Consider the following 24,611-nt stretch of genomic DNA (forward strand, 5'->3'; position numbering starts at 1 on the left):
CAAACCCAACAATTTCCCACTTGGAGTCTAACATCTTCACTTCACTCTTGTGAATATAGTATTATCTATACTCCAATCAATAATTCTAACTAGTGCAGCGCCTTCTCATCAATCAATTTTTAAGGCCAGTTGAAGTTACGGAAAGCTTCAACTTTTCATTGGTTACCACCTAAGTCAACATATCTGCAAGATCTTTTGAACCAAGGATTTTCTTTAGGGACAAAGTATCATTGCTTATCAACTCTCTTGTAAAGTGATATCTAGCTGAATATGCTTCGTCCTAGCATGAATCACAAGATTCTTCACAAGATGAATAGCACTCACAAGATTCTTCACAAGATGAATAGCACTCTGACTATCGCCATACAAAGCACTGTCTGCCTGTTTCCTGCCCAACTCCTCCAGAAAATTGTTCAACCAAATCATCTCCTTGCTAGCTTCAGAGATCAGGGCAGCACTCTTCCGGAGCGCCCGTTTGAATCAGTACGTAAGAGTTTAGCCATATATTCTGCTTCAGTGGTTGAAAGAGCAACACTCTTTTGAAATCGAGACATCCAACTAACTGCGGTGCCACCCAAAGTAAAAATATAACCCATTGTACTTTTTCTTGTATCCAAACATCCACCCAAATCTGCATCAGGGAATCCTTCAAAGATAAGATTTTTCTTACTGAAATATAATACAACCTTGGATGTGCCTTTCAGGTAGCGTAACAACCACTTGACTGCTTCCCAATGCTCTCTTCCTGGATTAGACAAAAACCTACTAACGACTCCCACTGCATGAGCAATGTATGGTTTTGTACACACTATAACATACATCAAATTGCCAACTGCAGACTCATGGGGAACTTTAGCCATATCTTTTATTTCTTCATCCATTTTAGGTGATTGCTTCTTCATGAGATTAAAGTAACTCACCAATGATGTACTTATTGTCTTCGCATCCTGGACACTGAATATTTACAACAATTTCTCAACATCTTTCTTCTGAGATAATTTCAAAGTACATTCAGGTCTATCACTTATGATGTTCATACCAAGTATCTGTTTTTCTGCACCCATATCCTTCATCTCAAACTCCTCAGAGATCTGTCTCTTTAGCCTGTTGATTTTCCTCATGTTTGATCCTGTTATCAACATGCCATCAACATATAACAACAATATGATATAAGATAAATTAAACTGTTTAAAGTAACAACAATGGTCCATAGCACTCCTCATGTACCCATTCTGGAACCCAGACCGAAAACATTAAAAACACATCATAAAGCTGTCAAACTTCAAGTACCATTGTCTTGGTACTTGCTTTAAACCATACAAGCTTTTTATAAGCTCGCAAATAAGTTTTTCTTTCCTAACTACCTGAAATCCCTCTAAATGAACCATGTAGATGTCCTCAAGATCACCATGTAAGAACACAATCTTAAAATCCAGTTGCTCTAGATGTAACTCCTCTACAGCCGCAATACTTAGCATAATTCTAACTATAGTCATCTTAACAATCGGGGAAAATATATTAATATAGTCATTACCCTTTTTTCGTTGATAACCCTTGACTACTAACCTCACCTTGTATCTTTTGATGCCATCATGTTCTTTTTTGATCTTGAACACCGACTTATTATGTAAAGCCTTCTTCGCTGCTGGTAACTCTGTTAAAGACCATGTCTCATTCTTCTCAAGAGAACTCATCTCTTCATCCATGGCTGATTTCCATAAAACTGAATCATCCACTTGTACTACCTCTGAATAACAGTGAGGCTCTCTATCCTCGTCAATAACATATAATATACTGGAGGAGAATATCTTTGTGGTGGCCTCACAATTCTCCTAGATTTTCTTACCTCAGTCTGTCGGGTAACTGGAACCCTGTCATGGACATTCTCCGAACTCCCACTATTTCATGCCTGCAGATCTATTTCTTTAATATCTTCAAGCACTACTTTCAATTTCTTAGGTTGGTCCTTTATAAACTCATAATCTTCTATAAGATTATAAACACTGCTTTCTCACTAAAAGTAACATCTCTACTTCAAACGATCTTCTTCGTCAGTTCATCCCAAAAAGAGTAATCCATGTTATCTGAGCCATAACCAATGAAGATACACTTCTTTTATATTCAGATCAAGTTTATCCATGTCATAATTTACACACACATAAGAAACACAACTAAAAACTCGCAAGTGTGCCTTCTTTTCCTGCCACTCTTCTTCAGGTATCTTGAACCCCAAAGGACTTGAAAGTCCTCTATTTATGAGTTACGCTTCTATTTTAACTGCATCTTCCTAAAACATCTTTGGCAATCCTGCATGTAATCTCATACTATTGGCCCTCTCATTCAAGGTTCTATTCATGCACTCTGTAACACCATTCTGTTGTGGTGTCTCTACAATATTTTTAATCATTCTAATCCCAAATTCTGTGCAATAGCTTTTATACTCATTACTACTGTATTCACCACCATTATCTGACATCAAACTCTTCACCTTCAAACCGGTCAGATTTTCAACTTCAGTCTTCCACTTCTTGAAAGTAGAAAACACATCTGATTTATTCTTCAAGAAATAAACCCATATTTTTTTAGTGAAATCGTTAATAATAGTGACATAGTAGAGAGATTTGTCCAAAGACACAACTGTTGTTGGACCATATATATATGTATGAACTAGCTCTAACTTCTTCGTCTTAGGGGTCCTCCCTGATTTTGCAAAAGTAACACATTTCTTCTTTCCAAGAAACCATGGCTCGCAGAACCCACTTTCCACATTCTTCAACTCTGGAATCTCCCCCTTCGAAGTTAACAACTTCATACCCTTTTCACTCATATAACCAGGCCTTTTGTACCATAAACTTAAAGACCCAATTTCATCAGCATCTATATTTGCTTCATAGCTGGATTCTTCAACAATGTACAAAGTCCTTTTTTTCTCTCCACGAGCAATAACTAGATTTCTCTTTATAACATTCCACTGTTTGTCTCCGATAGTAACTCGATACCCTTCCTTATCTAACTGACTACAAATAGCAACATCTTTTTCACTCTAGGGGTGTACCTTATATCTTTCAATATCCAGCTAGTTCTCAAAGAGGTTTTGAGATTAATATCCCCCATGCCCACAATATCTAAAGTCTTGTCATCAGTAAGACAGACTTTACCAAAATTTTGAAATTTGAAATTTAACATTAAATCCTTGCAAGGGTAGTATGGAATGATGCACCTGAATCCATAACCATGATTCAACGGAACATTTAATATAACAAATCAAAGCATCATCATCCACCACTTCTTCAACTATGTTAGATGAATTATCCTCTATACTCTTTCCTTTAGGGTCGCATGAGTTGTGCACTGATTCCTGAAGTGACCCTTCTTCTAACAATTCCAACAAACAATATCCTTGCGATCTTTGGTTTGTCCTCTCTTCTGTGACTTTAATCTGCTACGCCCTTATCCTGCCCCATTATGAACTTTCTTTCTCTACTCTCAGCCATTAACAAGGAACCTCACGACTCTCCTGAGTTTCTTCTACAAATATCTTCTCCAAGAATCGAATCTCGAACTCCATGAAAAGTCATCTTACCGCTCCTGGATAAATTACTTATAGTAGTGACAAAACCTGACCAACTGTCTGTAATGAGGATGCAAACAACAAGTCTTATATTTCATCATGGAATTTAATATCCACTGATGTCAATCTTGCTAGGATAGAATTAAATTCGTTCATATGGTCAGCAACATGATCGCCTTCATTCAATCTTATGGAAACTAACAAGTGATTCAAATACCCCTTATTTGAAGCAGATGGCTTCTCAAACATATTGGACAAAACCTTGATCAAACCATAAGTTGTCGTTTCCTTGATGATATTTTAAGCAATGTTTTTCACCAAAGTCAATCTGACAACCCCAGAGCCTGGCTATCTAATAGATTCCATTTTTCATCCTTCATTAAAGTTGGTTCCTTCTCTTATAGCGGTTCGTGTAGTCATCATCCTTCATTGAAGCTGGTTTTTTTATTGGTTGCCTTGTATCAAAAGTCTTCCTAATCGTGTACACACAACGGATTCTGTAGAAATATCGGTAGTACAGGATGCCAACAAATAGATTCTGGGAAAAAGACCAAGGTATTTGTAGTTATTGGTTTACGGGGATAATTTGGGATGGGGGTATGTGTCAACCAAAGTACTACATCAAGAATATTAGAGAATATTCTCTTGTTTATGGAGAAGCCATATAAATCCAAAAACAAATCTGCGTAGGTTCGGCCTAGAATGTACAATATCATATTATTTTGGAATTATGTCTCTTCACTACAAGAAAAAAGTCCATAGACATCGCTTTTTGGCCGATGTCTATGTTGTTTCATAACCGATGTTGATGTCGGTGATGTCTATTCTAGACATCGGTGGATACTCGATGTCTATACTCGATCAGACATCGATTTTAGTTAAAAAATAGATGTCTATGTGTTGATTATTTACATAAAATGCTATAAATAAATTTTTTAATAACTAAATTACACCTAATTAAACATGTTAAACATATCATGAGCTATGTTTTTTATCACAAAAACATCCATTTTAGTGAAAAATATTGATGTCTATGTGATGATTTTTTACAAAAAATGTTATAACAAAATTATTTAATAACTAAATTACACCTATTAAAACATATTAAACATATATTGAGCTATGTTTTTTGTCACAAAAACATCGATAATTTTGACAGAGGTGATGTAAAATGGCATATTAAACATCTGTTTCTTTAATGAAAGGTGATGTCTAATTTAGCGTATAGACATCAGTTTTTTCTACAATGAAGTGATGTCTATGTATCATTTAGACTTGAACATGTTAGTCTTTCACATCAGTTGTTTGTCTGAAACTGATGTACATTGCAATTTTTGACATCAGTTTTGTTTGGTTAAAAGTGATGTTTATAATGTCACTTGACATCAGTTTTATCTTAAACAAAGTGATTTCTATGTTTCATTTAGACTTGAACCTGGATTTCTTTGACATCATATTTTTACCTTAAAGTGATGTACATTATCTTTTTTGACATCAGCTTTTCTTAATTGAAAGTGAGGTGTAAGAAGTTTAAAGATTAAATTGTGTAAAATTTTACATCACTAATTTTCTAAAAAAGCGATGTACTCGTTACTAATAGACATTTGTTATAAATAAAACCGATGTCCTTTACTACATAACCAAAACTAAAATATTGGAATAACAAGCATCCATACAAATCCAACAAGTCAATCATTCATACATTTAACCATTCAATCATCCAAAAACCACCAACACCAACCCCATCATCTGCATCAATCATCCAAAAATCACCAACACCAACCCCATCATCTGCATCAATCATTCAAAAACTACAGAATCTACATTACCAAATGTACAACCCCCAGCATTTGCAAACCTATACACCAACCCCAGCATTCATACACTTATATTCTTACTAAACAAAACCGTCTAAATTACCAAATGTACGACTACGCAAAAGAAAAGACCTTGAGTACAAGAATTGATCAGATATGCTCTTAGATGAACTGCAGGGCCTCAATGCGAACTTCATCTAGCTGTTCAATGTTGTAACACGATCGAGTCTTGGCCAACCACTACAAATTCCAAACAAACAAAATTCAGTACAAGATGAATGAAAAGTAACCATATTGAAAAGTAACCATATCTTAGTATATAGCAAACTGGAAGCGTCAAAGTAATACCTTTTTAGCAAAATTCAACTTGTCATCATCGATAATTTCTTTTATGTATCGCATTACTACATACGCATATTCAATCCCACCGGATTTCTAGGTGACAAAGGCTGAGCATTGACAACATCACTAGTGTTAAAGGACTCTTAATGATGTAACTGCAAAGAAAATTTTTCCTGATGTGCTGGAATAGTAACGTTGGCATAATGATGCCTAGCATAAGAGTGAATTTATCTGAGTTCATGGAAATAGAGTGGTCAAAGTTTCTTGAACCCATCAGATAGAAGAATAAGGCAGAAAAGTGGAGGCAAAGATGGAGTAGATTTGGAAGGAAAAGAAGCAAGGATTATAGAAAAGAAGAGCATATATTAAATGCATCAAATATGGAGGAATGGTGAAGAAATGAATCAGCCGAAGAATGTAAAAAGATAGGAGGGAAAATAGAATCTAGTGAGGAGGTGTAGCTTTTCTCTCTAAAACCATGTGATGCTTGCTTTTTTTCAGCTATGTAATCGTATAGTTGGGCCTAGTATACTTCTTTTCTAAGTTATACTAGCAGGTTTAATTTTGGGTTTGTAAATTGTTGAAAAGAGTTTTAAAAGGAAAAAAAATTATCTATGGAATTTAGAAATTCTTGTTTCTAGAACTATAACCTAAAAAGATCTTGGTATAATTTGGGTCGCAGATGTTATATTTCAATTGTTAAGAACTTTTTGTTATTAAATATGTTGTTTTATATTGAGGTTTCATTGTTATGACCAAATTCTCTGACCCTGAATTTGGGGCATTACATATATAATATAGTGTTATTCCAGTATAAATATTCTTATAATGAAAACTAGAAACTAGTGGTATATTTGTAATTAATTACAACTTACTGCCTAAAGTACAACCCGCCCCCACCCTTTCATTTACCCCCCATCTCGTTGCCGCGCCTTCCGCCACCGCTGAGGTAATCACAAGACGCTCCCCCCATCGCTCTTTCTCTTTCTCCCTCTCCCCCCCCCCCCTCCATCTCCACCAACAACCCCCAACCTGCACCTTCGCCCCCTGATGTCGCCGTGAAACAGCCCAATCTTGCCCCTCTGGTCGCTTTAAATAACACATATTATCTTTTTTTATAAACACACTTAAAATATCAATTATTTTATTATTTTTGAATCATTAATACATTTACAAAAATACCAAATAAACTATATATTCTAATTAGTAGTAAAATATACACCCAAAAATATATTTCCGATCATTAATAAGTCACCAATACACTATCAAAGATATCAATTAAATTGTATATTTTAATCATTAATAAAATATACACCCATAAAAATTAATTAAATTATATTCATCAATCATTAATAAGTTATAATCACTATTAAGTTGCACCCAAAATAACAATTAAATTTTAGATTTCAATCTTGTTTTTTTAACAAGTCCAACAAATAGTCCTACTAGGTATTTAGGTATTTTAATAGCGGTCTCTTAATATTAATATATTTAACCATTCTAATTATCTATTAACAGTTCTAACTAAAATGCATCTCTAATATCAATTTGGTTCGCCTATTCTTTTCAAACATATTACTTAGGTCATTTATAATATAAATTTATTTATATGAGTAACTTCAATTGTAGTGTTCATGAAAATAACTTTTTTGCTTTTTGCTGGCATTTGTTGCAAATTCTACACTTTGATGGCTGCAACTTACAATATTTAAGCAGATAAATGACTTTCGTCAAATTGGCTTTAACGAATTTAACAATTTTGAGTTATTATTGTCTGATTGATCAAATGGAGGTAGTATGTTGAAGATGATCGGAATACTAAGAACAGGACATAGGAAATGGGCAATCCAAATTCCGACTAGCGAGTTCAAGAACTCCGGCCAACTCCAACAGCTCCATGACGCCCTCAAATCATCTTGGTTTTCAATGTTTTTAAGCCAAACATGACCAAATCGACTTCATTACTACGATCGTAAAAAAAAGTTATATAACCATGAAAAAATCAGCCAAATCGTGATCGAACCCGATGGCCTAAACTCAATTTCATCGAACCCAAAAATTAGTTACAAATTTATAAAACTAATTAACAAACAAATGTTAAACTTTTAAAAATCTAATCGAGTAGTTATAATCATCAAACAATCAGTTTTATAACCAAAAAATGTAAAAATATCTTCGGTGGCCCGTTTTCATATGAGCATACAAAACACCTCAAAAATTTAAAATAAAAATATGTACATGTTGATTACAAACCAATATAATCATATCCATAAACAAAATTGATGAACAATCAACAAAAAAAATTAACCACCAATTCGGACGAATATAAAAAATTCGAACTAATTCAAAATTTTACCTAATCTAAAAATGGATTTTAAATCTCAAAGGTATCCACCTGTGAATTAGAAGCACTAGAAGCAAATAATGCCTAGAAGAAGCAGCAATCAATGAACTAATCGTCCAAACAACCCTCAATTTTAACACACCATTCGTATAAAATTATTCGAGGATACTACTATTATCATCATCCACTACAAGAAAAATAGGTAAATACGACTGGTCAAAAATTGGTTGTATTTAGTTAAATTCGGCCATTTTTTGTTGTATTTAACTAAATACAACCGGTTTTCTCGAGTCATATTTAGTAAATCAGTCGTATTTAGTATACGAGCGGCTAAATTTGACCGCTTACATTCGATCGAAAATGGTCGAATTTATTTTTCACCTAAAATTTGAAAATCCCCCCAAAAATATTAATTTTTTGAAAAATTTTGAAACGTCCACCTAAAATATAAATTCGACCTTATATGGTTTAAAATATTATTCTAAATTCGACTGAATGTGGTTGAAATAACGAGCACCAGTTTTTAAAAAAAATCTCACCGGAAAATTCTTAGATTCCGGTGAGTTTCAAAAAATCCGGCAACTTCAATGATATCAACGGCAACATCAAAATGTAACGTTTTCTTATATTTTAAAAAACTGCTGATAGGTAGGAGGGGGTTTTAAAGTTAAAAAAATATTATTTTTTAGTTTTTTTATAAAATATTATACCAACCGTTGGATTATCTTTAGTGCATAAATTTAGCATGGTGTATCTAAATCACGTGAAATGGTTGGTAGAAAGGGAAGAAAGAAGAGCAAAGAACAAGGCTGAAACTGAGAAGAGGAAAAGAAAGTATATTGAGGAGATAGACATGTATATACAAAAATCTGAAGATCTCAAGGCAAAGGGTTTGAGCAGAGTTACCAAGGATGGACAATTTCTAAACATCAAAGCTGGCAGATTCTCAAGGTTTAGGATTGATTTATTTAGTGGTTATCCATTACGTGACAAATTCAAACTTGTAGAAACTCTAAGAGGGACACCAATTATAGAGGAACTGGGAGTACTTGTAAAGTTAAAGGATCTCATTAGAGAAGAAACAGGAGATGGGACATTTGTCTGATGTATGTATATGTCAAACTCAAGAAATCACCTAATGTATAAATGTTGTATTTCTGTCAAAAAAAATTTGTAAAGTTTTATTGTTCATTATAGCTTGGGGTTAGTCTTGTTAACAGACATAAATTTGTGATAAACAATCTTCTCACAAATTGGGGGAGATTATTAGGACATGCCTGTACTATAACAAGACTAAGTCAAATTGACAGCCCTAAGTAAGTTGTATGGTAATCTAAGTTTGCATTTTGTATTGTGTTACTTGAGTCTGTAAAAGTGTCAATAGATTAGACTGGAGTATTTTTCTGTAAACAGTCTCAAGCCTAAGAATAAACTCTGGAAAAAGATCATGAAGATCATGCCTCATAGTGGCAAGGCTAAATACGACCGCAGTCAGTCGAATTTACGAACGTCAAGTTATAAATTCAGTTCATATATTACGTATTTTATGTTATAAAAATTAAAATATTAGTTATTTGTTAAATTTTTTCTTAAAATATTATAATTTTATAATTTATTCTAACAACTAATTATTTTAATAAAAAAATTGAAATTATTTTTTTCGATTCTATGATAAATTCCATTCACAAGAGTGTGCGGTAAAATTTAGAATTACAGGTAAACCTCGATGAAGTAATAATCGATAAAGTAATAATCGCGCTAAAATAATATTTTACTCCGGTCTCAACATAATAGACACAGTGTATCTTTACTCCCGTTAAAATAATATGTTAGATATATTTGTGATGTCATGTGTAATATGATTTGTGTTTAGTTTTTAGATCTTAACTAACAGGACAAATCAGTACTTAACTGGAAATCAGCACTTATACTGAAGACAGAACTTAAGATATCAGAACTTAAGTTATCAGAACTTAAGTTATCAGAACTTAAGTTATCGGAAGATATTTATCAGGAGATAATATCAGGACTTAAGGTGACTTTCAGATAAGGCAGGCGGCTGATTGAAAGGAAAAAAGATCGAGACTAAGACAGAAAGAAATATACATGAAGAAAGAATTCTATGAAGAATAGAATACTTGGAAAAAAAGATAACTAGTTGATATATTTTAGGAAGCAGAATTATATTCCATATCAATTAGAACATTATCTTGTAAATGTGTAGTATATAAACACAGGGGGGTTTACACTATAAGTGTTATCTTAATCGAAGTTATTATTCTTTGTAACCCTAGCTGCTCTCATGATAATTTGTTTATCACTGAGAGAGAACAGTTCTTTGTATCAGAGTTTATTGTGTTGAATAAAATCTGTGTTCAGTTACTTGAGTTCTTATATTCAATTTGATTGTAGTAAACACTGTATTCAACCCCCTTCTACAGTGTGTGTGACCTAACATAATAAACTCGGTAAAGTAATTTTTTTTCTTAGTCCCGTCCTTATTAGTTTAAAGAGGTTTAAATGTATGTTTAATTATACATTATTTGTTAATTTAATTAAGATCTAATGATTAAAATATATTTATTTTTTCTAAAACTTTTATCACTTCACTAATATATATATATATTGACATCTGTAAGGTTGGATCTTTCATAAATATATTTTAAAAAAATCGAAACATCAATCTGGGACTAAACACTAGTAAAAAGTACTAGTCAAACTACTAGTTGACTGTTCAAAAAGCAAATCAAATACATTTATTATTTTCTAAAAATTTTATCATATCATTAAAACATATAAATATTGACATTTGTAAGGTTGGATCATTCATTAATATTTTTTAAAAAATCGAAATATCAGTATTAAACTAACGGTAATAAAATATATTGATCAAACTACTAGTTGACTGTTAAAATAACAAATCAAATACTATAATTTTTTTAAATTTTTTTTATCATATCAATAAAATATATAGATATTGACATCTGTAAAATTGGATCATTCATAAATATTTTTTAAAAAATTGAAACATCTGTATTAGACTAACACTAGTAAGAAGTAGAATCAAACTATAAGTTGACTATTAAATAGCAAATCAAATACATTTATTTTTTTCTAAAAATTTTATTATATCACTAAAATATATACATATTGACATCTGTAAGGTTTAATCATTCATAAATATTTTTAAAAAAATCAAAATATCGACTAACAATAGTATGAAATACTGGTCAAACTATTAGTTGATTGTTAAAATAGCAAATCAAATATATTTATTTTTTTCTAAACTTTTTATCATATCTCTAATATATATATATATATATATATATATTAACATCTGTAAGGTTGGATCATTTATAATAAAAATTTAAAAATCAAAAACATCGGTATTAGACTAACACTAGTAAGAAGTATTGGTTAAACTACTAGTTGACGGTTAAAGTAGCAAATTAAATACATTTATTTTTTTTCTAAAATTTTTATTATATCACTAAAATATAAAGATGTTGACATCTTTAAGGTTGGATCATTCATAAACATTTTTTTATAAATCAAAATATCGCTATTTGAATTACACTAGTAAGAAGTACTGGTCAAACTACTAGTTGACTGTTAAAATAGAAAAATCAAATATATTTATTTTTTTCTAAAAAAATTTTTATATCACTAATATATATATATATATATTGACATTTTTAAGATTGGATAATTTATAAATATTTTTTTAAAAATCGAAATATCGGTATTAGACTAATATTAGTAGGAAATACTTGTCAAACTACAAGTTGACTGTTAATATAGCAAATATTAGTAGGAAATACATTTATTCTTTTCTAAAAAATTTATCATATTACTAAAATATATATATATTAACATTTGTAAAGTTGAAATATTCATAAATATATTTTAAAAAATTGAAACAATGGTATTAGACTAATACTAGTAAGAAGTATTGGTCAAACTACTCATTGACTCTTAAAATAGCAAATCAAATATATTTATTTTTTTCTAAATTTTGACCATATCACTAAATGTATAGATCTTGACATCTCTAAGTTTGGATCATTCATAAATATTTTAAAAAAAAATCAAAACATCAATATGAGGCTAAACACTAGTTAGAAATATTGGTAAGATTACAGGTTGACGGTTAAGATAGCAAACCAAATACATTTATTTTTTTCAAAATAGTTTATCATATGGCTAAAATATATAGATATTGACATCAATAATGTTGGATCATTTATAAACATTTTTTGAAAAATCGAAACATCAACTAACACTAGTAAAAAGTATTGGTCACACTACTAGTTGACCGTTAAAATAACAAATCCAATACAATTATTTTTTTCTAAAATTTTTATCATATCACTAAAATATGTATATATATATATTGACATTTGTAGGCTTGGATCATTCATAAACATTTTTAAAAAATCGAAAACATCGGTATTAGACTAACACTAGTAAGAAGTACTGGTCAACCTACTAGTTGACTCTTAAAATATCAAATCAAATACATTTTTTTAAAAAAAAATTTATCATATCACTAATATATATAAATATATATATATATGTAAGATTTGATCATAAATAAACATTGTGTAAAAAATCGAAATATCGGTATTAGACTAACATTAGTAGGAAGTACTTGTCAAACTACTAGTTGACTGTTAATATAGAAAATCAAATAAATTTATTATTTTTCTAAAATTTTTATCATATCACTAAATATATAGATATTGACATCTGTAAAGTTGGATCATTCATAAACATTTTTTAAAAAATTTAAACATCAGTATTAGACTAATACTAGTAATGAGTATCGGTCAAACTACTAGTTGACTCTTAAAATAGCAAACCAAATATATTTATTTTTTCTAAATTTTTTATCATGTCACTATAATATATAGATCTTGACATCTGTAAGGTTAGATCATTTATAATTTTTTTTTTAAATCAAAACATCAATATGAGACTAAACACTAGTAATTGGTAAAATTACAGGTTGACTTTTAAGATAGCAAACCAAATACATTTATTTTTTCCTAAAAATTTTATCATATCACTAAAATATATAGATATTGACATCTGTAAGGTTGTATCATTCATAAACATTTTTAAAAAAATCAAAACATCGACTAACACTAGTAAGAAGTAATATATATATATATATAATACATTTATTTATTTTAAAAATTTTATCATATCACTAATATATTGACATCTGTAAGGTTAGATCATTCATAAATATTTTAAAAAAAATTGAAACATCGGTATTAGACTAACACTTGTAAGAAGTACTGATCAAACTACTAGTTGATTGTTAAAATAGCCAATCAAATACATTTATTTTTTCTAAAATTTGTATTGTATCACTAAAATATATAGATATTGACATATGTATGGTTGAATCATTCATAAAGATTTTTTTAAAAATCGAAACATCGGTATTACACTAACGGTATTACACTAGCACTAGTAAAATTACTGGTCAAACTACTAGTTGACTGTTAAAATAACAAATCAAATACTTTTATTTTTTCTAAAATTTTTATCATATCACTAATATATATATATATATATTGACATTTTTAAGATTGGATTATTCATAAACATTTTTTAAAAAATCGAAACATCAGTATTAGACTAACATTAGTAGGAAGTACTTATCAAACTACTAGTTGACCTTTATTATAGCTAATCAAATACATTTATTTTTTTCTAATTTTTTTATCATATTACTAAAATATATAGATATTGAGATCTGTAAGGTGTATCATTCATAAGCATTTTTAAAAAAATTGAAACATCTGTATTAGAGTAATACAAGTAAGAAGTAATGGTCAAATTACTAGTTGACTCTTAAAATAGCAAATCAAATATATTTATTTTTTCTAAATTTTTTATCATATCAATAAAATATATAGATCTTGACATCTGTAGGGATGGATCATTCATAAATATTTTTAAAAAATCGAAACATGAGTATGAAACTAAACACTAGTAAAAAGTAGTGGTCAAAATACTAATTCACTATTAAAATATCGAAACAAATACGTTAATTTTTTTCTAAAATTTTTATGATATCATTAAAATATTTAAATCTTAATATATTTCGCGAACAACTCTGTTCGCAAATAGCTCTAACAAAATCGCTATGCACTCTTTTTGATACAACGGTTGTTGTACAAAGTTACCAAGTTACTCAATTAATTTATTTAAAAATAATAAAATTCTTAAAATAATATATATATCGGAATGCAGTAATAATAGATAAATACAACTATTTTCCACTTAAATTACAATTTTCAGAATAGCGTAAAATTTCTCCCCACTTTTACGACCAATGTTTTAAAAGTACGGAAAATTTCCGGCCATTTCAAATTATCAAATTCGACCGGATGCGGTTGAATTTAAGAGCACGACTAAATTCAACTGCATACGTTCGAATTTGTTGCTAAATTCGACTGCATAAATACGACTACATGCGGTTGAATTTAGCCGTGCCATTCAATTCAACCGAAAGTTGTTGAATTTGACCCCAATTATGCTATTCAGTCTTGTTTTCTTGTAATGATCGTTACTTATGTGTATATATAGCTGTGTATATGAAAAAAGAGCGAAGGAAGGGAAAGGTATTTTGGAGACGAACGGGGCGGTGTACGGCGGTGTCGGTGGGGTTGTAATCGAGACGAAGAAGAAAAGTAATAAAGTAAAATAAAAAAATGGAGTAGACACTCGTTAAGGGAAAAATGACCGTAGAACTTGTGTGTAATTACAATTCATTAACGTTGCTTTTATTCAACTAACAGAAATTGATAGAAGTCATTTAATTGCTTAAAATTTGAACTTAAGTCACTAACAGAAATTTAGTTGGCCTTAGGAAATTTCAAGCCACCAGTCTTGGTACTATATATCCAGTATCCTTTATAAGATTTCACAAATATTTCTCCCTCCTTCCATATGCCTATATCATTATCATTATAAGTACATGCAATTGCATAAATACAAATATCATTGTAAGCAGTTGCTAGTGTCTGAGTGAGTCTAATATTAAACACTCTGCTCCATTCCTTCTTCCCATAGTCCATCATCCATATATCAATGTCTTCATCACTCATTGAGATATCAGCTACGGCTAAGTCACTACTCATATCAAATAATCTAAAATGACCATTGCACTCAATTAGTCTGAATTCCTCAATATTTTTCGACCAAATCCCAGGATGCGGAAGCAGCTGGAAATTCTCTTTACAAACATCGAACAAGACTATTGTTTGGTCCACAGGCAATTCCCCGTAGTATTGTCGAAGAGGGCTTAACAGCCAATGTAAAAATCCATGCACGAAAACAGGCTTTCCGTATATGGGATATTGAGGAAAACTAGAAATCTTTCTCCATGAGTCTGTGCCCAAATTGTGCACTACTGTACCTATGCATTTACCTGTATTCTGTAGAGTACAAACCATTTTGAAGGTATTCGTTGAACTATCAAAACCTAATCCATAGGCATTTACTGGCGATTCCTCTGGATGCTTTGATATGGACCACGAGGTGTATTTCACTGGAGCAAGAAAATCATCCTTTGGCGGAAGGTAGATTGGGGGCAGAGCTCTGAACTGATTTCTCAGCAGATTTGACACAAGGATTTTTTCGTCCTAGTAGTATTCTGCAAAGTAAAGCAATCCATTGCAAGAACCAAAGGTACAATAACCATTAACATTTAAATCTGCCATCGGAATTTTTCCTGCATAGATCATGCTATAATCTTCATTGTCATATGCCGCATACATACTTACGCTATTTATCAAATTGGTAAACTTCGGGAGAATCAAAGGTGTTTGTAGCTCCAAACTTCTGCAATGAATCTGCATGTGGCAGAGAAAAGGATCATCTATGATTTTCAGCCACGATTTTGAATCTGCATGTTGAACATTATGTGTTAAACATATCATGAATTATATAAGAGAAAAAAAGGTACTGGAAGAGTATGTGATATTTCATTAGATAACAACCTTATATACTACAAGGTTGTGGCTGTTGAGTTACATAACCACCAGGGAAAGAAGTGTTTCATTTTCCTGGATATTAAAAGCAGATTTATATAGGATAACTACGTCTTTAAAAACACATTACTTCTAACACTCCCTCCTAATGTGTTGTTCCTGAACTCCCAGCAGATTACGCAGCATGTGAGACTTCTCTTTTGGAAGTGCCTTTGTGAATATATCAGCAACTTGCTCCTCGGACTTGTAGTAGACTAATTTTATCTCATTTTCCTCGATCTTCTCACGAATGAAGTGATGTTTCACAGCAATGTGCCTTGTACGACTATTGTAGATAGGATTCTTTGCCATAGATATGGCTGACTTATTGTCACATAGCATCTCTGTTGCGTTTCTTTGCCTTTCATCAATATCCTCCAGAATTCTTCTCAACCAAATAGCTTGTGATGTTGCCAGGGCAGCAGCTACGTACTCAGCTTCTGTGGATGACTGTGCAACTGAATCTTGCTTCTTTGATTGCCATGAAAATGCTCCTGAATCAAATGAAAACACAAAGCCTGTTGTGCTCTTCATGTCATCTCTGGAACCTTCCCAATCACTGTCACAAAAACCAATTAATTTTAGCTCTTCACCTTTAAAATATTTGATTCCATATGCCACAGTTCCTTTTATATAACGAAGAACTCGTTTGGCTGCTCCAAGGTGAACCTCGCTAGGATCTTGCATATATCTGGACAACAAACTAGAAGCAAATATAATGTCCGGCCTAGTTGCCGTAAGATACATTAAACTTCCAACAATGCTTCTATACAAAGTCCTGTCTACTTTTCTTCCACCGTCATCTTTCATCAATTTTTCATTTGCTGCAAGAGGTGTTGCCATTGCTTTGCAACCATACATATTAAACCTTTTTAACATCATTTCAGCGTATTTGTGCTGACAAATAAACACTCCATCACCTTGTTGGTGGATCTCAATCCCAAGAAAATGGTGTAGCAGTCCCATATCACTCATTTCATACTTCTTCATCATATAACTTTTGAACTGATTTATCATATGCTCATCATTGCTAGTAAAAATCAGATCATCAACATAAATTGCAACGATAAGAATTGACATACCTTGCTTCTTCACATAGAGAGTTGGCTCACTCTTACTTTTGACAAATCCATTTTCCAGGAAGTAGTTGTCGATATGGGTATACCATTGACGAGGTGCCTGCTTTAACCCGTACAACGCCTTTTTCAACTTGTAAACTTTTCCTTCTTGTCCTTTAATGACAAAACCATCTGGTTGATCTACATAGATTTCCTCTTCTAAATCTCCGTTCAAGAAGGCTGATTTCACGTCAAGTTGATATAATTTCCATCCTTTTTGAGCTGCAAGAGCAATGAGGGTTCTGATTGTGTCTTTTCGAGCTACTGGTGCAAATGTTTCGAGGTAATCAACTCCTTTATGTTGTGAATATCCTTTGGCCACTAGACGCGCTTTATTTTTTAACCAAGAACCATCTGACTTGTGCTTTATTCTATAAATCCACTTCACACCCACAACCTCTTTATTTTTCGATCTTTCAACGAGTTGCCATGTCTTATTTTTTTCAATCATGTGAAACTCCTCTTCCATTGCCTTCTTCCAAACATCTTCTCTAATTGCCTCCTCAAAACTCGTTGGTTCAATCATGCAAAAATTACACGACTCATAAATATCAGCAAGAGACCTCATTTTCAGCGGAGTACTTCCTGAACTTGACGATCTTGCACTATCACTTGAAGGTGATGATGGATCAGTAGGTGAAGATGGATCAGATGGTGATGATGCTGGTGATGACTGATCATTATTTTTGTCTTCATTTTGAGCTTCTGCTTCAAATGTAATAGTTTGATTTTGACATGCTTCTTTCTCCCAATTCCAGCTAGCTCCTTCATCAAACAACACATCTCTACTTATGATTATTGATTTCTTCTTTAAACTATACAACCTATATCCTTTTGATTTTGAGCTGTAACCAAGAAGAATGCATTTTTCACTCGTGTCTTCCAGTTTATGTCTTTTTTCTTTCGGAATATGTGCATAGCAAATGCAACCAAATATCTTTAAATGGCTTACCGAAGGCTTCTTTCTGCACCATGCTTCTAATGGAGTCATTTCTTTAACTGCCTTAGTTGGACATCTGTTAATTAAGTACACAGCAGTATGAATTGCTTTAGCCCAGAATGAATTTGGCAACCCTTTTTCCTTTAACATTGATTTGGCCATATTCACTACAGTTTGGTTCTTTCTTTCAGAAACTCCATTTTGTTGAGGTGAGTAACCAACCATGAGTTGTCTATCAATTCCTTCATCTTCACAAAATTTATCAAACTCTCTAGAGGTATATTCTTTACCCCTATCACTTCTCAAAACTTTTATGTAACAACCACTTTGTTTTTCTACAAATTTCTTGAATTTTTTGAAAATGCTAAAGGCCTCAGACTTATATTTCATAAAATAAACCCACGCCATTCTTGAGTAATCATCAATAAATAAAACAAAGTACCTATTTTCAGCAAGTGAAGGAGTCCTCATTGGTCCACACACGTCAGTGTGAACAAGCTCCAGCAGTCCCCCAGCTCTCCACGATCCTCCTTTTGGAAAAGAATTTCTATGGTGCTTTCCCATGGCACAACCTTCACACACTTCATTATTATCTTCAACTTGAGGCAGCCCATACACCATATTTTTCAGTTCCTTCAGCCCTTGAGAATGTATGTGTCCAAGCCTTTTATGCCAAAGCAAGGATTCATCTTTCAGGTGTGCTTTTAAGGCCAAATCAGCATCATAATTGAACATTAGCTGAAAACTTCTGCCCCTTTTCATCTGTATTTTTGTAACCAATTTTCTGCCTTTATTTTTGTCAAAAATTGTGCAAGTACCATTCTCAAAATAAGCAGCATATCCATTTTCTATGAGCTGACCGACACTAAGTAGATTCTGATCTAAATCAGGGACTAATAAAACATCATTAATGTATCGTATGCCATCTTTTGTTTGAATACATATCGTACCTTTGCCTCTTGCCTGAACCAATATGCCATTTACCATTTTCACTTCAACGGTAATACTTTTATCAATCTTTGTAAATATTGTGTTGTCTCCGGTCATGTGATTGCTACATCCGCTGTCCAATAACCAAGTAGTGCTACTTTTCTCATTTGTGACCTGACAATTTGCATAAAAGACTGCATATCCATCTTCTTTTTCTTCAGATACATTCACTTGCTGCTGATTTTTGAACCTGCAATCTTTTTGCAAATGTCCAAATTTCTTACAATGATGACATTGAGGCTTCCCTTTGAACCAGCAATCCTTCTCTGTATGGCTACTTCGTTTGCATATTTCACACTTGTTTGATTGACTTGCATCACCTAAATATCTGTTATAATTACTTTTTCCTCTTCCTCTTTGGCCTCTTCCTCTTCCTCTATTGAACATTCCACCTCTTGATGATACTCCTCCATTATAACTCTGAGACGGTGATTTCTTTTTGTTTAAGTTGAGCTTACATTGCAAAGCACTTTCAATGGATTTTTCGGAGTGTCTCATCAATCTTTGTTCATGGGACTGTAATTATGCCATCAACTCACCAGATTTTAATGTGTTAATATCTTTGGTTTATTCAATAATGGACACCATAGCATCATATTTATCAGTCAAGCTAATCAGAATTTTTTCAAAAACTTTCTTATCGGTAACCACTTCACCGTACAAAGCCATTTGATTGACAATTTCATTTATTTTTGAATAATAATCCTTCAAACTTTCAGACTCATTCATCTTCAAGTTCTCAAAATCTCTCCTGAGGGATTGTAGCTTAATAGATCTTACCTTGGAATTTCCTTGGAATTCTTCTTGCAAAACTTCCCAAGCTTCTTTTGTCATTGCAACCCTCATAATTCTGGGAAACAAGCTCTCTGATATAGCTTGTTGAATAAAGAAGAGGGCTTTTGCATCTTTCTTTTTAGTCTCCTTTAAGGCCTCCTTCTGAGCATTTGTTAAATTTGTTGATTCATCATATCCACTTTTCACTAAATCCCACAAGTCTTGAGATTGGAAAAGTGTTTTCATCTTCAAACTCCAATAATCATAGTTTTCACCATTAAAAATGGGCATTGTAGGTTGTTGAATATTCACACCTTGATTTGTTGCAGCCATTGTTGACGTGTTATTTCCACCTACTGCTGTTCTTTACGCCCAGTTTCTAATCGAATCTAGCTCTGATACCAATTTGTTAAACATATCATGAATTATATAAGAGAAAAAAAGGTACTGGAAGAGTATGTGATATTTCATTAGATAACAACCTTATATACTACAAGGTTGTGGCTGTTGAGTTACATAACCACCAGGGAAAGAAGTGTTTCATTTTCCTGGATATTAAAAGCAGATTTATATAGGATAACTACGTCTTTAAAAACACATTACTTCTAACACTCCCTCCTAATGTGTTGTTCCTGAACTCCCAGCAGATTACGCAGCATCTGAAACTTCTCTTTTGGAAGTGCCTTTGTGAATATATCAGCAACTTGCTCCTCGGACTTGTAGTAGACTAATTTTATCTCATTTTCCTCGATCTTCTCACGAATGAAGTGATGTTTCACAGCAATGTGCCTTGTACGACTATTGTAGATAGGATTCTTTGCCATAGATATGGCTGACTTATTGTCACATAGCATCTCTGTTGCGTTTCTTTGCCTTTCATCAATATCCTCCAGAATTCTTCTCAACCAAATAGCTTGGGATGTTGCCAGGGCAGCAGCTACGTACTCAGCTTCTGTGGATGACTGTGCAACTGAATCTTGCTTCTTTGATTGCCATGAAAATGCTCCTAAATCAAATGAAAACACAAAGCCTGTTGTGCTCTTCATGTCATCTCTGGAACCTTCCCAATCACTGTCACAAAAACCAATTAATTTTAGCTCTTCACCTTTAAAATATTTGATTCCATATGCCACAGTTCCTTTTATATAACGAAGAACTCGTTTGGCTGCTCCAAGGTGAACCTCGCTAGGATCTTGCATATATCTGGACAACAAACTAGAAGCAAATATAATGTCCGGCCTAGTTGCCGTAAGATACATTAAACTTCCAACAATGCTTCTATACAAAGTCCTGTCTACTTTTCTTCCACCGTCATCTTTCATCAATTTTTCATTTGCTGCAAGAGGTGTTGCCATTGCTTTGCAACCATACATATTAAACCTTTTTAACATCATTTCAGCGTATTTGTGCTGACAAATAAACACTCCATCACCTTGTTGGTGGATCTCAATCCCAAGAAAATGGTGTAGCAGTCCCATATCACTCATTTCATACTTCTTCATCATATCACTTTTGAACTGATTTATCATATGCTCATCATTGCTAGTAAAAATCAGATCATCAACATAAATTGCAACGATAAGAATTGACATACCTTGCTTCTTCACATAGAGAGTTGGCTCACTCTTACTTTTGACAAATCCATTTTCCAGGAAGTAGTTGTCGATATGGGTATACCATTGACGAGGTGCCTGCTTTAACCCGTACAACGCCTTTTTCAACTTGTAAACTTTTCCTTCTTGTCCTTTAATGACAAAACCATCTGGTTGATCTACATAGATTTCCTCTTCTAAATCTCCGTTCAAGAAGGCTGATTTCACGTCAAGTTGATATAATTTCCATCCTTTTTGAGCTGCAAGAGCAATGAGGGTTCTGATTGTGTCTTTTCGAGCTACTGGTGCAAATGTTTCGAGGTAATCAACTCCTTTATGTTGTGAATATCCTTTGGCCACTAGACGCGCTTTATTTTTTAACCAAGAACCATCTGACTTGTGCTTTATTCTATAAATCCACTTCACACCCACAACCTCTTTATTTTTCGATCTTTCAACAAGTTGCCATGTCTTATTTTTTTCAATCATGTGAAACTCCTCTTCCATTGCCTTCTTCCAAACATCTTCTCTAATTGCCTCCTCAAAACTCGTTGGTTCAATCATGCAAAAATTACATGACTCATAAATATCAGCAAGAGACCTCATTTTCAGCGGAGTACTTCCTGAACTTGACGATCTTGCACTATCACTTGAAGGTGATGATGGATCAGTAGGTGAAGATGGATCAGATGGTGATGATGCTGGTGATGACTGATCATTATTTTTGTCTTCATTTTGAGCTTCTGCTTCAAATGTAATAGTTTGATTTTGACATGCTTCTTTCTCCCAATTCCAGCTAGCTCCTTCATCAAACAACACATCTCTACTTATGATTATTGATTTCTTCTTTAAACTATACAACCTATATCCTTTTGATTTTGAGCTGTAACCAAGAAGAATGCATTTTTCACTCGTGTCTTCCAGTTTATGTCTTTTTTCTTTCGGAATATGTGCATAGCAAATGCAACCAAATATCTTTAAATGGCTTACCGAAGGCTTCTTTCTGCACCATGCTTCTAATGGAGTCATTTCTTTAACTGCCTTAGTTGGACATCTGTTAATTAAGTACACAGCAGTATGAATTGCTTTAGCCCAGAATGAATTTGGCAACCCTTTCTCCTTTAACATTGATTTGGCCATATTCACTACAGTTTGGTTCTTTCTTTCAGAAACTCCATTTTGTTGAGGTGAGTAACCAACCATGAGTTGTCTATCAATTCCTTCATCTTCACAAAATTTATCAAACTCTCTAGAGGTATATTCTTTACCCCTATCACTTCTCAAAACTTTTATGTAACAACCACTTTGTTTTTCTACAAATTTCTTGAATTTTTTGAAAATGCTAAAGGCCTCAGACTTATATTTCATAAAATAAACCCACGCCATTCTTGAGTAATCATCAATAAATAAAACAAAGTACCTATTTTCAGCAAGTGAAGGAGTCCTCATTGGTCCACACACGTTAGTGTGAACAAGCTCCAGCAGTCCCCCAGCTCTCCACGATCCTCCTTTTGGAAAAGAATTTCTATGGTGCTTTCCCATGGCACAACCTTCACACACTTCATTATTATCTTCAACTTGAGGCAGCCCATACACCATATTTTTCAGTTCCTTCAACCCTTGAGAATGTATGTGTCCAAGCCTTTTATGCCAAAGCAAGGATTCATCTTTCAGGTGTGCTTTTAAGGCCAAATCAGCATCATAATTGAACATTAGCTGAAAACTTCTGCCCCTTTTCATCTGTATTTTTGTAACCAATTTTCTGCCTTTATTTTTGTCAAAAATTGTGCAAGTACCATTCTCAAAATAAGCAGCATATCCATTTTCTATGAGCTGACCGACACTAAGTAGATTCTGATCTAAATCAGGGACTAATAAAACATCATTAATGTATCGTATGCCATCTTTTGTTTGAATACATATCGTACCTTTGCCTCTTGCCTGAACCAATATGCCATTTACCATTTTCACTTCAACGGTAATACTTTTATCAATCTTTGTAAATATTGTGTTGTCTCCGGTCATGTGATTGCTACATCCGCAGTCCAATAACCAAGTAGTGCTACTTTTCTCATTTGTGACCTGACAATTTACATAAAAGACTGCATATCCATCTTCTTTTTCTTCAGATACATTCACTTGCTACTGATTTTTGAACCTGCAATCTTTTTGCAAATGTCCAAATTTCTTACAATGATGACATTGAGGCTTCCCTTTGAACCAGCAATCCTTCTCTGTATGGCTACTTCGTTTGCATATTTCACACTTGTTTGATTGACTTGCATCACCTAAATATCTGTTATAATTACTTTTTCCTCTTCCTCTTTGGCCTCTTCCTCTTCCTCTATTGAACATTCCACCTCTTGATGATACTCCTCCATTATAACTCTGAGACGGTGATTCCTTTTTGTTTAAGTTGAGCTTACATTGCAAAGCACTTTCAATGGATTTTTCGGAGTGTCTCATCAATCTTTGTTCATGGGACTGTAATGATGCCATCAACTCACCAGATTTTAATGTGTTAATATCTTTGGTTTATTCAATAATGGACACCATAGCATCATATTTATCAGTCAAGCTAATCAGAATTTTTTCAACAACTTTCTTATCGGTAACCACTTCACCGTACAAAGCCATTTGATTGACAATTTCATTTATTTTTGAATAATAATCCTTCAAACTTTCAGACTCATTCATCTTCAAGTTCTCAAAATCTCTCCTGAGGGATTGTAGCTTAATAGATCTTACCTTGGAATTTCCTTGGAATTCTTCTTGCAAAACTTCCCAAGCTTCTTTTGTCATTGTAACCCTCATAATTCTGGGAAACAAGCTCTCTGATATAGCTTGTTGAATAAAGAAGAGGGCTTTTGCATCTTTCTTTTTAGTCTCCTTTAAGGCCTCCTTCTGAGCATTTGTTAAATTTGCTGATTCATCATATTCCCTTTTCACTAAATCCCACAAGTCTTGAGATTGGAAAAGTGTTTTCATCTTCAAACTCCAATAATCATAGTTTTCACCATTAAAAATGGGCATTGTAGGTTGTTGAATATTCACACCTTGATTTGTTGCAGCCAT

General features: G+C 32.9%; 1 protein-coding gene across 1 annotated transcript; it reads right to left on the bottom strand.

The window, feature by feature from the left end:
* Nucleotides 1-24,071: 24,071 nt before the first annotated feature.
* LOC141661203 (uncharacterized) lies at nt 24,072-24,611 on the bottom strand. Its single transcript, XM_074468188.1, has one exon. The coding sequence runs from the start codon at nt 24,609-24,611 to the stop codon at nt 24,072-24,074; it is 540 nt and encodes a 179-aa protein (XP_074324289.1).

This window comes from Apium graveolens, chromosome 5 (genome assembly GCF_009905375.1).
Source record: "Apium graveolens cultivar Ventura chromosome 5, ASM990537v1, whole genome shotgun sequence".
Taxonomy (NCBI): domain Eukaryota; kingdom Viridiplantae; phylum Streptophyta; class Magnoliopsida; order Apiales; family Apiaceae; genus Apium; species Apium graveolens.

Bases quoted from the DNA above. Each gene is read 5' to 3' on its own strand.
- LOC141661203 (XM_074468188.1), bottom strand. From the start codon at position 24,611: ATGGCTGCAACAAATCAAGGTGTGAATATTCAACAACCTACAATGCCC.